Source organism: Peromyscus eremicus, chromosome 9 (genome assembly GCF_949786415.1).
Source record: "Peromyscus eremicus chromosome 9, PerEre_H2_v1, whole genome shotgun sequence".
Taxonomy (NCBI): Eukaryota; Metazoa; Chordata; class Mammalia; order Rodentia; family Cricetidae; genus Peromyscus; species Peromyscus eremicus.
The window spans coordinates 20,106,296-20,122,075 of record NC_081425.1 but is presented as its reverse complement, the minus strand read 5'-3'; the positions used below and the strand labels follow the sequence as shown (position 1 = coordinate 20,122,075).

Here is a 15,780-nt window from a genome sequence, read left to right as displayed (position 1 = left end):
ACAGTGGTGGCGCTAACCATTCTAAGTAGTCATTACCCCGGGAGGAAAATAGCTTGTTCTCCACCCTTTCTTTTTCACTTAGCGCACCAGAGGAGGCTTTTCTCGGTCTTGTAACTTTGTTTTCACTATCATCAAATAGTATTTCCTCCAGTGCCCATGATACCAGCTGCTACTACTAATAAATTATAGGGACCTTTCCACCCAAGGATAACTAAATAATCACTAGTTTGCCCATTATACCAACCTCTTACCCATGCAGGTTCTCATCTTCTTTCTGTTAGTCTGTCAGTTTTCTATAGAGACACACACTAGCTTTGTTCAGCTTTTACTTTGGTCTTGTTTTTCACCATTCCAAGCATTTCACTCCAAAGATGAAGGTGTTTTAGTGTGTCTAAGGGACTTTGTATCCCTCCATTCCAGCACACCACATAGTCGTTGCTCACTTCATCAATGAGCAATGTAATGCTAACCCTAGTGTGTGCTCTCAGCCCCTGTGGGGATGCGGTGGTTAGGAGGGGTTGGGTCTTCACTGGCACTAGGAGGAAGGCTGTAAGCCAGTGTTTACATGGCCATAGAAGTCCACGAAGTGTGCAGAATGTGCTGGCTAAGGGTTTGCATCTCAAGTAGTTTTTAAACCCTCAAGCCCAGTTTTAGATACCAGTTTATTTCCCAACATGTGGTCATCTCGATGTCCTGTTTCAACACTGAAGTGACTGCATTTATTCTGTGTAAGGAGCTGTACTAGCTGGGTATAGACATTATCTTACTTTGTCTACCAACAGCTCTGTGAGGTTGTTCCTGTTATCATTCCAATTTTGATGATGAGAAACAGTTTCAAATAGGTGAAGTAGCAATTTAGCCGAGGGTGGGCAGATCGGAAGTGCAGAGTCAAACACGGGTCTGCCGGAGCTAATGCTTCTGGCTACCGTGACGTTGTGCTCCTATGGGCAGTCTCTTTTTTTAGTTCTTCTGCGTTTCTTCATAGCAGAACCTAAAAAACTCATCCATTGGGAAGTCCTCATTGCTTTACTGGTGACCCTAACACATGCTCCTGCATACTATGAGCTAGGATGGGTAGAGTTTTGGTCCAATCTCTCTTACTCAGTGTACAGGTTGAACTTCTGTAACCTAGAAATCAAGAGTAAAGAATTCCAAGATCTGAAACTTTTGAAGGCTGTGTGACGCCTCAAGTGGACAATTCTATCTTGTGAAACTGTTTCATATAAAAAAATATTTACTATGTTGTATAAAATTACCATTAAGTTATGTGCATATAAATGAATTTTGTGTTTAGACTTTGGTTTATCAGCAACGTGTGAGTGTTTCTGTTGCTGTTCCTGAGGGAGGCGACTTAAAAGGAAGAAAGATGTATTTGGTTCACATTTTCTGAGGAAAGATGTATTTGGTTCACATTTTCCGAGGGGCTTTTTGGTCCATGGATTGTGGCTCTATTACTTTGGGCCTGAGACAAGGGAAACGTTTTGGAATATGTGAAGGGATGTGGCTGCTGAGTTCATGGTGGCAGGGACACAGAAGATAACCAGGGAGAGGCCACACTCCTCCAGTGATTACCCTGTGACATGCTGCTTCCATCCACAAGAATAGTGACCAAGGCTTCGACACCCGTGCCTGTGGGTGACCTTTCGTATTTGAACTATATAGCATTTTGTCCCTGGCCAGCTCTTGTCCATCTGGTAATGCAAAAGGTATTTAATCTATCTCCATGAATTCCCATGATCTTGAAAGTACCTGCAGTGTGCTGAACTCCCAAGTTCAAAGTCCCTCTAATACCTAAGCCAAGTCTGAGCAGTAAAGCACTGTGAGATCAAGGGCATTAAGTGATGCAGAGTAAACATCCCCATCACATCAGGGCACAGTAGGGTCAGAAAGGAGTAATGGACCAAAGCAAGGCTGAATCCACAAGTGAGCACCCGCTGCCACAGTGTCAAGCATTCTGATATGTGATGCTGTAATATGAGCGCCAGGGCTCTGGGGTGGCCCTGCACCTATGGTTTTGCCACTTGCAGGCCACGTGGCTTCTCCCTGCACTAGCTTTTCTCATTCCCTGCAGCTTTCCTTGGCAAATGTCCCATGTTTATGCATCTGTAGTTCCTGAAGTCTCAACCACAGGGCTTCTGGCCCTCCCACACACTACTGTCCAGTCTATCTCCTTCACTGTCCTTTGAGTGCTTTGACAGAGGCCCTGTGACCCTGTCACTCTTGCCTTCTGCTGCTTACCCGCAAAGCCAGCATTGCATGAATGACTCCAGAGTCTCCTAGCCAGCTCAAGAAGTAGCTGAGCACTTTTGGACCATAGCTATAGCAGTCTGATTCTCTCAGAAGAGTCCTCATTTCCATCTGTACCATCAAGAGCACAGTCTTTTCTATCTTCATGTCTAGTTGGCATTCTGGTCTTCTGAGCTACTATAGGAATCAATAAGGGCAAAGTTTTGTTTTGTTTCTTGCCTGCTTCTTCAAACACCTTCCAAATTCACAAATTCCTCCTGCAAACCAATGCCAAAGGCTTAGGAACCACAAGGTCTCGGGGTCAGAGCGGCCACCTTGCTTTCAGTGTTGCTAGATTTTTTTTTTTTTTAATCACTGTGGCACATAACCAAGAGAAGGCATCTAAAGGGAAGAGAAGTTTATTTTGGTTCAGTTTTGGATGTGTTAGTCCGTGACTGACTGGATTGTTGCTCTGGCTCTGAGGCACAGCAAATGTCATCCTGAAGAGAGCAGGTAGAGGAGGGAGTTGTTGGAACAGCAAGGGCCTAGAGACAAGGTATGTCTTTCCAGGCTGTGACCAATGACCTACTTCCTCCAGGCAGTCTCTACCTCCTAATGTTTCCAATATCTCTCAGAACAAGGCCACCAGCTAGGAACTAAGGCTTCAACACATGAGCCTGCCTGTATGGGACATTTTATGGTCAAATCACTAATACAAAAGATATGTCTATGTGTATGCAAATGTTCTTGAATTTGAGGCAGTAGAGAGATCGCTAAGTGATTAGCTGACTGTACTTTCAGAGAACCCAGACTTGTTCCCAGAAGCCACATCATAGCTCACAACCTTCTGTGACTCTAGTTCTAGGGGATCTGATGCCCTCTTTTGGACTCTTGGACACTAGGCAAGCACAGACATACATTGTTAAAACACCCATGTGAGAGATAGATGGTAGATATGGATGGATGGATTGGTGGATGGATGGATTGGTGGATGGATGGATTGGTGGATGGATGGATTGGTGGATGGATGGATTGGTGGATGGATGGATTGGTGGACGGATGGATTGGTGGACAGATGGATTGGTGGATGGATGGATTGGTGGATGGATGGATTGGTGGATGGATGGATTGGTGGATGGATGGATTGGTGGATGGATGGATTGGTGGATGGATGGATTGGTGGATGGATGGATGGATAGATAGATAGATGATAGATAGATGGATATTTCTCAAGTTTGAAAATATCCCAAATCTAAATCTAATATCTGTTTCCAAGCATTTCAGCTAGAGAGTGCTCAACGTGTGTCATGCTTTATTGTTAATATATTTAACCAGATTGTGAGCTCTTCTGGGCTTGGACCTTAGTTTATTTGATTTTCTGTTCCCAGTAGCTGACATGTTGCCTGAACACAGTGAACTCATAGTGAATGACAGTGAAATAAAGATGAGCCGATGAATGAATGCATAGAGTTGCCTCTCAGGGCTTAGCCTGTTAAATAGTTAAATTAGTGAAGGGTCTAGTAAAGGCAGAGACAGCGTATGAGTGTACTAATGACATGAAACAAGAGAGGACTGTTAACTAACTTTATGTCATTTTTTTTAGGTAGCAAGCTAAATATATCATGAGGAAATTTAGCTGAGAAAAAATATAAATTCTAGGTTTGAGTTATGAAGATCAGCAGTGTAAGTGTAGGGTGAGAGAAAAATGTTTTGAAAATAGCAAATATGGGGCCAATTTGGAATTTTATTGACTGTAACTCAGTGTGGACATTAGCATCTTTGAATGTCATAAAAATTAATATAACCCCAAGTAGGATGGAGTATACATGACTCAGAATGTCTAGCTTTGAAATACTCAAAAACTGATGAGAATGTGTTGGAAGGATGCAAGGACTAATTTTAAGAAATGGCCTGTAGCCAGAGCAGAGGCCACTTGAACCACAGAATAAGTAATAAGTAATAATGATAATAATAATAGGTAATTGATAGCACCATATAAATATTTCTGGGCATTCTTAAACAAACAAGTAATGGATGGATGGGGGAATTCTTTATAGTAGGATTCTATTTAGTATATGCAAAGAATTGAAGAAAATAGAGAAATCACTTACAGGGGACAGAACAGCAAACAAGAGGTGGTACTGTGCATTCGAGGGCCAGTCACTGAGGTGGTTTGAATGAGAATACCCCCAGAGGCTCATGTATTTGAATTCTCAGTCATCAAGGAGTAGGACTGTTTGATAAATTAGAGGGATTAGGAAGGTGGCCTTATTGGAGCAAGTCTGTTACTGGGGGTGGCCTTGAGATTTCAAAAGCCCATTCTAAACCAAGTCTCACTCTTTCTGCTTGTGGATCAGTATGTAGTTCTCAGCTACTGTTCCAGTGCCTGCCTGCATGCCACCATGCTCCTGCCATGATGATAATGGACTAAACCTCCCAAGCTGTAAGCAAGCCTCCTGCCCCCAATTAAATATTTGCTTATATGAGTTTCTGTGGTCTTGGTGTCTCTTCACAGCACTGGAAAAGTGACTAAGACAGTCATATTTCAGGTTCAAGGCTTAGAATTCTGCAGAGGGTGGGTAGAGAAAATTAGAATGGCAGCATGGTGTCATCAGAGACTTCTCCTTGGGTTTTTAATCATGAAACTCAGGCATTTCTATTATTTTCTTACTTATAAAACTGGAATTATGCCCATTTTTTGCCAGTTTTTTTTTCTATTATTTCTTTGTAATGCAGGACCCTTACAGATATTGGCTATAGGGGACATGGTTGGGCGCCAAATGTAGACAAATTTCTAAACAGTCTTATTAAATAAAAAACACAGAGCCAAATAAAGGGGTAAAAGCCTAAGAGGTCAGGGAAATAGTGAGAGCCACCAACCAACCTTACCTCACCTGCTTTGCAGCTCCTAAAAGTGAGATATTGCCTTGCTGTTTTGCCCTCTCATTGGCTCTTAGCCTAGCTACCTCACTTCCTTGTCACTGCCTGTCTGACAGACCTCCAGGTCTCTATGGTGTGTCACCATGCTTGGCTCTGTTCCCTAGTGTGACCTTGAACACACAGAGCCCCTGCCTGCCAAGTGATCAGATTAAGGGCATGTGCTACCACTGCCTGACTTTTGTGTTTACTTAAAAACAGCTTGCTATTTCCTCTGATCTCCAGGCAAACTTTATTTATTAACATACAAATAAAATATCACCACATTTCAGCACAAATAAAATATCACCACACAATCCATCATGGCAGGAAGGCATGGAGCAGGTGGCTGGTCACATAACATCTGCACAGCGAGGTGAATGCTGGTGCTCAGCCAGCTGCCCTCTTTCTATGCAGTCCAGAACCCAGCCGATAGGATGGTGCTACCCACATTTAGGATAGGTCTTTCCTTCTCAATTAAACCTTTCCAGAAATACCTTCCTTGACACACACAGACATGTGTTTCCATGGTGATTCTAGTCTGTTGAAGTTGACAGTATAGAGTAACTATCACAGATGGCATTTAGAATATAATTGATCTTTGTGTTTCAGGACTGAATTCACTTACCCTAATAGTTGAGGGACTCTGTATATACCTAACCTAGTAGTTCACATTATCAACAAAACATAATGAAGAATGTTCGTAAAACCCCAAAGGAAACAAACCAGTCAGTCTCCCATCATCAGGAAAAGAGATAGTTATGACATTCCATACCATAGCATGTGGAGCTCTCTCACACATCATGTTGAGTAAAAGAAGCCAGACACAAAAGGGAACATAGGATGTGATTCCAATGTCGGACTGGCCAGAGTGTGATAACACAAGAGAGAATGTGTTCTTTGGAGATGTTTTCCCTGTGAGGTGGTGTGTGGGAGTCTATGATGAGGGAGTGAAGCTGTATGTCTTCAGATGGGGAGTACACAAACATGTTCCCTATAGAAAGTCACAAACACATGTACTTAAGGTTTATTATATATAATGCTTCAAAGGAAGTTGAGCCAGATTCACATTTTGAACTATGTTTTAACAGATTTTTTTTTCCATTTGAAAACAATTAACTTAAACTTTTGCCTGAAGGCAAAACAGTGCCTCTTCATTCTTAGAGAAAAGGAGTACAAACTTAAATATTTCTGCCTGTTTATTACTGTTGACCATAAAATGATGTTCAGTGTTGATAAACATTTAAGGCTCATTACTCAGATTGCTTCCTTCATTTTACAGATTTTTGCTACTGTTATAAAGGTCAAAATAGTGCTTTTTAATTGAGTGGTTACTAAGGGCTTTAGGTACTAAGGCTTTAAGTAGATTAATGAACTTAATTATCAAGTAAACCCTGAGATAGTGTCCTAATGAATGCTACTTAAGGAATACATTTGTGCCTACAAACATCACTCCTGGCTTCCTCTATAATTACAGCTTTTAAATTGTCTCCATGTTTTGTTTTCATGAGGCTATCCTCAGAGCAGCTATCAAGAAATGCTAATAGGGTCTGGAGAGATGGCTCAATTGTTGAGAGCACTTCCTGCTCTTCTAGAAGACTGGAGCTCAGTCCCCAGTAACACATCAGGTCACTTATACAGCCATCTGATGCACACACAGGTATACACTCACACACAAACGCACACATACACACACAAATAAATAAATTAAAAATCAATCTTAAAAGAAAACCTAATAATTTCTAAGCAAACACAAATTTGTTTTGGAACAATTCAGAATTTCTTAAAATTTTTAAGGGGAAAAACAGTGTGTAGAATTGCCTTCTGAATATGTGTTGACCTTTGAGCAGCACAGATTTGGTCTGAGCAGGTCCTCTTACACCTCTTTTTTTTTTCATGAGATTTGAAAAAAATTTTGAAAAACTTGCAGCTAAATCTTGCAATTTAGAAAACTTGAGAAAGTTGAAAAGAATATGTAATTAATGCATAAAATAAAAATAGATGGTATTCTGTTTTTATTATTTAATACCATACATATTTTCAAATCTGTTATAAATAGTTTAAGTCATAATTTATGTGCACACTTATAGACCATACACAACCCCATATGCCAGGGAAATGCAAACAAATATAAAAATACCATGTAAATCCTAATTATTTTAAGTGTAATCTGACAATGTTAATTGATCAGGCTTTGGGTCAAGGGGGATACTGATATAAGTTTGGGGAAGTCACAAGTTATGATCTGATTTTTGCCCTTTATGCTGTTCATGGGTCAACTGTATTTAGGCCGTGTTGCTGACAGAATGGGAAACCATCAGGGGATTTTCCCTACTATATGTAGGTGCTTAGAACCTGTACGTTACTTACCTCTTCAGACAGTGTAGGCTTCTCTGAATGTAAAGCACATCTAACTGGGAGACAGTTGAGAGTTCTAAACACAGATATCATTTTTTCTTGCAGTCCCATCACCAGGACAGATTCAGCACAGAGTTCACAGCGTGGGGCATTTCCCGGTGTCTATCCGGCAGCCCCTGAAAGCTACAGCCTATGTGAGTCCAACAGTTCAAGGCAGCAGCAGCATGCCTGTTTCCAATGGCATGCAGCTATATTCCAATACAGGAATCCCTACTCCAAACAAAGCTGCGACTTCTGGGATCATGGGCCGCAGTGCCCTGCCAAGACCTTCACTGGCAATAAATGGGAGTAACTTGCCTCGGAGCAAAATCGCACAACCTGTCAGAAGGTAAGAATAACTTTAGTTATTAGTTTATTTAGCTCAGGTAGCTTTATCTGTACTTGGAAACTCCAAATGTATCCAGGTCAGCCTCACTGTTCTCTGGCTGACTTTAGCCATAGGTCACTGTCCTTAATGGCTCACCCTTGGTCCCTCTTTCTCAGTTAGGTGTCTCTGTGTACTCAGAATCCCTTCGCTTAATCCTTGTCCCGTGTCCCATCTATAGAGCTTTTCAAGTTCCTTGTGTGGCTAGATTCCTCCCGTCTTCAGGTCTGTGCTCACAGTGACACCTCTGTCCAAGGTTTGAAACATCATAATTTTACCCATCAGGAACTTGGCCAGTTTGTATGGGTGAGTTCCAGATGGCTCAGGCAACCTTTTTCTCAGCTTACAAAGGTCAACTTCTTTGTAAGGATACAGTTTAGACAGGGGTAGTGATAGCAAATCATGACTTAGTTTCCCTTAGTAAATGCAGAGATGTACCATGTTTATGGCTAACAGAATTATATGACTTAATATATGTTCATTATTGGGTACCTTCCTTTTTTTCTTGAAAAAAAATATATCTTGGAGGAAGACTGCTACCGTCAGACAGTATGAGAGGGTCTGTTTTTTCACACCTGAGAAAACATTGAGTTTTTCAAAATTATTTTTTCAATATTTTTCAAGTTCTTTTTACTATGCTAGAAAAATATTTAAAATGCTAAAAATTTGTGCATGAGTTTATATATCTAATAAAGTTGCTGTATGTTTTTTTAAACTGTTTTTCCATTAAAGACTTTACCTTTTACTTTCTATCTTGATCTAGTTTTGGTATATTGAAAATTAACTTGTGCACGTGGGATACATGTGGCTCTGTGCTCTGGCCTCAGGCTTCAGCAGATGGGCATGCACTATGAGAACTCAGAAGGATGTAACTTGACACACACTTGGGACAGTGCCAACAGCTTGTCATTACTGGATGGAGGAACACTCATGGGAGAGGGGATCAGAGAGAGCGATGTGACTCATGGGATTATTAACAGCCCGTTTGCTTTCTTCGTCTCTTCATAGTTTCCTGCAGCCCCCCAAGCCCCTGTCCTCACTCAGCACACTGAGGGATGGAAATTGGAGAGATGGTTGCTACTGATGCAGTTTATGGACCCTTGAAGGAGGAGACAGGAGTGAAAATGAGGGTTGTGTTACCTAGCTGGCTGGGTAACAGTGGATGCTGGGATATTCTTTCCCATTCCCATTTTAACCTACGTACTGCATTGTTTCCAGTGGACCAATCACCAGAGACCAATGATTGCACTTCCTCTCTGCCTGCGATACTGCAGCGTTCTCAAACTCGTGGTTGCAGTATTGTTACACTTAGATCTAGGAAGTTTTTGTAGAACTGCTCTGTATCTGAATACTTTTTGAGAGAATTGAGACGTATTAATAATGCTTTGCCATATGAGGTTTTTAAAGTACCTTGTTCATTTTACTTACATGTTCTAAACATCTTTCCATTACATGTTCTGCATTTTAATACATTGCATATTTACAACTAGGTTCTATAACATGGTTTGAATTTTAATTTTTTATAGTTTACAGGAATTTTATTTTTTTGTGCCTATTTCTTTTTATGCCTATGTGAGCCACTATGGAACAACTTAAATTTTGTGCCATAAAAATATTTTTGTGGTAAGGTACTATTTTTTTAGCTCTAGGGATATATCAGCAAAAATACACCATACAATTTGAGACATAACTTTACGTTGAATGAGCACAATTTAATCTAAAGCATTGCGAGGAGACAGCCAGACGGCAGAGTTGAATGGTCTTGTCTTTTTCATTGTTAATTTATTGTCTTACATGAGTTTCATATTTATGATGGTATCACAAGCACATTGCACTTAAGACCTGCAATGTTTGCTGCTCAACCACAATTGATTTTCAATACTTTATTACAAAGGATGAAACTGTAATGTTTTATTAACAATGCTTCTGGAAATGAATGCATTTTAAAGCAAATAAATCTTTTTGATAGACCTTTTACAAAACCCATTTGCACTAATGAATGCTTTCTTATGGTCTGTGACTTACTATTTGTTACTGTGTACACTGCTGTTTTGGAATGTTCAGAAATAAAGACTCTATTTCAGCAATATCAGGTCACGCATGAATGTGCAGCATCAAAAGTGAAGCTTCCTTCCATGCTCATGGTTCATTACCGTTGTAAAAGCAGTATCTGTGGCTGTGTTCCTGGATAAGCGCATCGCAGAGACGCTTAGAAAACGCACATTATAAAGATTACGTGTTCTTTTTTCTAAAATGCATTTGATAAGAAGTACAAGGTTTTAGTTTTGTGACAAGACTTGTCTCAGAAAGGCCACTAGAACTCATGTAGCTTGCTGTCAGGACATACTTATGAATCAACAGTGTCAGTGGGGATCTGAGTAGCCATTGGGTGTTGGATTTGAAGGCTTTCTTGGTATCAGTAAAATAGCAAATTGCTGTCACTGTTCTGTATGACCTCATCTGAAGATATCATGAAAAGTTTCAGCAGAAGTTTAAAGAATGTCTACAGTTATTAACTTTCAATGTTCTTGTGTGCAGTTCTATATAGAGTTAAAAGGACTTTTAAAATGACAGTCACTGAAAATGAAGAGTGGGTACATGGAGATGGATATAAAAGAGGAAGTAATAATTACCAAACACGTCTTCAGTGATAACAACCATGCTAAGCGTTCTTGTCTACATCCATTGAATTTTATATCTAGAAGTCACCCACTGTTATTCACCCTTTAAAGACAGAGACCCTGAGAGGTGATTGAAAAAAAAAAGGTCAGCCTTTGGAGAGCATTTGGCTGGCAAACGGTGAAGCTGATCTTTGTTCCGGTCCTTCTGACTCAGAAGTCTTTTCTTCACTGGATGTTCTCTCCTGTGAATGTGTGTATTTAAGTTAGCATGTAGATGCATATAGCATATACATGATATAGATCAGCTAAAATATTTCATTCAAGGTCTCTTCATCTTTTTATATCCTTGTTCTAGAGAGAGAGTATAAAACCTTAAGTTAGTAAACCACAGCCTTCTCCGTCCTGAGAGCCATAGAGGGAAAAGGAGCTGTGGTAAGGAAACTTGAGAGGACACTGGGCATCATATAAGTCTTGTTCAAAGAGGCAGCTGGCCAGATGGCCTACTGGACAGGAACTGAGAGAGACTCACTTCTAAAGACTCTTCATGACTTTTTTAACCTGGAAATTCTTCGTAACACAAAATCATGGATGTTTTCCTATTTCACTATAGGATCAAGGTAAGTACAGTAGACTCACACGGAACAACTTAAAATGTTACACAGTAGATAAGTGGGTGGTAGTCATTAGACTGTGGTCTCCACACCAGGTGAAGTGTATTTGAGGGATGTGGAGAATAGGGGTGAAAGTCATGGGGATGAAGTCAGAAAGGTGACATGCAAGGCCAGGTAGGGCATGGTAGGCCACGATGCGGACTTTGATTTTACTTGGAAGAAGAAATCTCTTTCCTGATCTTAAGAATCAGAGTCTATGACTTGACTGACCGTGACTGGCATTTGTGGAGAATGGATGGTAGGAGCCCAATTGTGGACGCCAGCAAGGCGAAAGCAGAGGAACTTCCACCTAGTCTTGAAAGGGGCATGCCATCACTTTACAATCAATTCATGAAAAGCTTGTCACTAGGTCCAGTCTTCAAGAGGAAGAGGTTACACAGGAATGTAAGTACAAGGAGATAAGGACTGTGAAGGTCCTGTAGAAACTGTTGGTAAAACATTTCTATGACCTTCACCAGATCTGTGCCCATCTAATTTACAAAAGTGGTACAATCCTGTGTGTTTTCCAGTAGCATGCAAGGGGCCTCTTTGGTTCCTGGGTTGCTAGTGAGATTAAATATCCTTTCATTTTCATTCATATATTGAATGCTTATATAGAATCATTTATAGATTTTTGTTCAGCTCATTTTTCTATGAGAGTTTTTTTATTGGTTTGTGATGTTATTTATATATTTTTCTAAGTCTTTTTTTCATTTACATATGTGGTCTTTTAATTTTCTTGGTGGGGTGTTTTGATGAGTAGAATTATTCATCAAATTTGAATTTTATGCAATTTGTCATGCTTTTGGGGGTTTTGGTTTGTTTTGCTTTTTACAAGTTTTGGAAATATTTGTTTTTTTTTTAAGTGTGTATGTGAGAAAGAGGGAGGGGAGGAGGGAGAGAGATAGAAAAAAAATGTTCCCGAGGAATCTGGAGACACCGGAGCACCTGATGAGCGGCTGTAAGAAGTGTGCAGCCTCACATGGGTGCTGGGGACCCAAACTCTGCACTCTGCAGGAACAGCACATGCTTTAAACACTGAGCTATCTCTGCAGCCCTTGCCATGTTGTTTTTAAAGGTTAATCCTGTGTCTTTTAAAGGAATGTGCCCTTGTCCTATGATCAATAAAAAATGTATTCTCCTATATTTTAGAAGTTTTATTTTGCTTTCATGCACAGGTTTATAGTCAGCCTTGGTTTTTAATGTGCTATATGAAGTAGAGGTACAGTTATATTTTATATCTTCCATGTGGCTATCTGGTCTTATTAACACTTACTGAAAAATCCCGTTCTTCTCTTTGCTACACATCAGTTGTCCTTCTGTGTCTGTCTGGGCCATCTGTGCACTCAGAACTATACAGTTGAGATCACTGTAGCTTCATAGGCTTTTAAAGAGCAGAATGATCTTGCTACCTTGTTTTGTTTCAGGTGTCATGGCTAATCCTTTTTATTATAAACACACACACACACACACACACACACACACACACACACACACACATTTATTCAAACTCATCAGGTTCTTGCTAGCATCTGGCTAGAATTTTTACTGAGAGTGCATTCAATTTGGGATAAATTTAATTTTTACAATTTTAAGTCTTAAACTCCATGAACACAGGCTAACTTTTATTCAAGGCTTCTTTAATCTCTTATTAAAATTATACAAATTCCTCATGGAGGACTTAATGTTTTGCCATATTAATTTATAGGAATTTGACCTTTATGCTATTTTGTAATTGATATCTTAAAAGATCCTCCAAGGCTTCCTTTGAATATTTTATTCAATAATCTTAAATATATGCTGTCACTATATTTATCTTTGTAGACTTTACATAAGTCAAATGTCTTTCTGTTAGATTGATTTCTTTCTTTTCTATCTGTTTATTTTCTTTTTGCCTGAATGACAATAGGAGGTATCTTTCTTTTTTTGTGTTTTGCTAATTTTAAAAGGAAAGGAATTTTAATAAAAGTTGGACTTTGATAATTTCTCATATTATATAATATATTCTGGTCATTCTTTCCCACCCTTTCTTATTTTCCTCCCACCCTCCCAGCATCTCCTTCTCTTACAAATCTTTCCCCCAAAATTCATTGTGTTTTGTATCCTATAGAGTATAGTTAGGGCTCTCTGTGCGACCCTGGGTTTGGAACGATCTATTAGAGCCTGGCGATCTCCTTAGTGGGTATTCACCTGGCTGTCATGCCTTCCTCTCGGAGTCTGTCAGCTGCTAGTACGTCAGAAGTGATGGCAGGGCTGGCCCCTTAGAGCCCCCTTCCCACCCATGGCTGGCTCTGAGGAGCACCTGACTTGTGTGGGCCCAGAGTCAGTAAGTGCCACTGCTGTGGGCTGTGGTCATCATGGCTGGGTCGTGTTTGAAGATGGCATTTGACAGTTCTTTCTATCTTCTGGCTCTAACATTCTCTCTGCCCCTCTCCAGCAATGTTCCCTGAGCCTTACGTGAATGATAGAAACGTCTTCTTTAGTTTGCTAATAAATACTATCCTTTTAAGAAAAGAATGTGAATATTAACAAACATGTCCTGCATACATCAAAATTAGTGTAGTCTGTCTTTTTATTTGCTGACCTACATAGTTTTTTTTTTTTTTCTGTTGAATCTTGAGAAGTTGAGGTTCTGATAGTCTATCATGGTTATGATGTGTGTATTAAACCATTCTATCACGGTTGTGGTGTGTGTATCAGTTACTTTTCTATTGCTTTCATAAAATGCCATGACCAAAAGCAGCTTAAGGAAGGAAGTGTTTGTCTCCTTTGTTCCAGAGGGAGAGAGTCTGTAGTAGTTGCAGATTGCAAGAGCCGGAATCTTAGAGATCCTGAATCTTAGAGATCCCATCTTCAGCTGCAAATGATGTAGAGACAGTGAACTGGAAGTGGGACAAGGCTCTAAACTCTGAAAACCTGCTCTCAGGAACACACCTAAAGGTTCCCTGACCGCCCTAAACAGTGCCACCAACTGGGAGAGAGGTGTTCAAATCCATGAGGCTATGGGAAACATTTCTCATTTAAACCACCACAATGAGCTATTGTGAAAGACGGGAGGGCTTGGGAGATGGCTGTTGTGAAGGCTTGAGTTTGGATTCCCAGCATGCACAGGAAAGCTGGGCATAGCAGCACATGTCTGTGGTGATATTTTGTGCCCCAAAATATTGTGCACCCTAATAAACTTATCTGGAGCCAGAGAACAGAACAGCCACTAGACATAGAGGCCAGAAAATGGTGGCACACACACCTTTAATCCTAGCATTCCGAAGGCAGAAGAGATCCATGCGGATCTCTGAGTCCAAAGCCCCACTGGAAACAGCCAGGCATGGTGACACACACCTTTAATCCTAGGAAGTGATGGCAGGAAGCAGAAAGGTATATAAGGCATGAGGACTAGGAACTAGAGCTGGTTAAGCTTTTAGGTTTTTAGCAGCAGTTCAGCTGAGATCAATCTGGATGAGGACTCAGAGGCTTCCAGTCTGAGGAAACAGGATCGTCTGAGGAATTGGCAAGGTGAGGTGGCTGTGGCTTGTTCTGCTTCTCTGATCTTCCAGCATTCACCCCAATAACTGGCACTGGGTTTGTTTTTATTAATAAGACCGTCTGGGTTTGTTTTTATTAATAAGACCGTCTAACAATTCGTGCTACACATGTCTGTGACCCTGGTGCTAAGGGAGACATCAAGTGAGCCTCTGAAACTTGCTGGCCAGCCTAGCCTATCAGCTCCAGGTTTGGTGAGAGATCTGACTCAGAAAAACAGAATGGAGAGTGATTGAAAAAGATTGCCGACCTTTATCCTCCACACACATGCATACACCCGCATGAGCATGTACACGAAACACACGTAGATACACAAGTACTCAAAAATTAGATGGATTTGACTTACTAATGTTTTAAATTTTATCCAATTTTATGGAATCACAGTATTACAAAAGTCTGTATAAGAAGAAAGTACTCCAAACTTACTTTTGAGATTAACATTATTGGGGAGAAGTTGTCTTATATTTGAGCTTTTTTCCCCCTTAAATATCTGATAAATGTTGACTTTGCAACCATCAGGCATACAGTGCTGTTCAAGTTGGAGTTTCATGATATTGGGTGGATATTTATTCTGCATCTAAGAGCCTTGTGATATGGCCTCCAACAATGATATCTCTGTTTATGTATATGGTTGTGTCAACACTTGCCTTATGCGTTCTGAAGTTGTGTGACTTTGGTGAATCCATATGTAATATACTTTATCTCCCTGACAGAGTGAACTTGTCATCAATGGAGCTTCCTGGTGTCTAATATTTTTAAACCTACTTTTCTGATATTAGATAGATACCTTGTGTTTCTTAGCTTCTGTAGAGTGGATATTTTAAAACCTTATGCTTTCAAAGGTTTAGCTGTTTCTGAAATATTTGCTTGTTTTTTTTTTTTTTTTTTTTTTTTTTTTGAGGCAAGATCTTATGGTCTCCTGGGCTGGCCTCAAAGTAATGATTCTCATGCCTTAGCCTCCCCCAAGTGCTGGGTTTCAGGATGAGCTACCATTCCAGTCAAATCATTAGCATTGCTGTGTGCAAGCAACATGGTTCAGTTTTTG

General features: G+C 40.2%; 1 protein-coding gene across 2 annotated transcripts in view; it reads left to right on the top strand.

The window, feature by feature from the left end:
- Positions 1-10,011, top strand: part of Slain1 (SLAIN motif family member 1) — a 57,581-nt gene extending 47,570 nt beyond the window's left edge. For both annotated transcript variants that reach the window (XM_059273234.1, XM_059273235.1), the window contains 2 exons: positions 7,606-7,888; positions 8,933-10,011. In XM_059273234.1, coding sequence (XP_059129217.1) covers positions 7,606-7,888; positions 8,933-9,008 — 359 coding nt within the window. In that variant the 3' untranslated portion in view covers positions 9,009-10,011. The remainder of the gene's footprint in view (positions 1-7,605; positions 7,889-8,932) is intronic.
- The last annotated feature ends 5,769 nt before the right edge of the window (positions 10,012-15,780 follow it).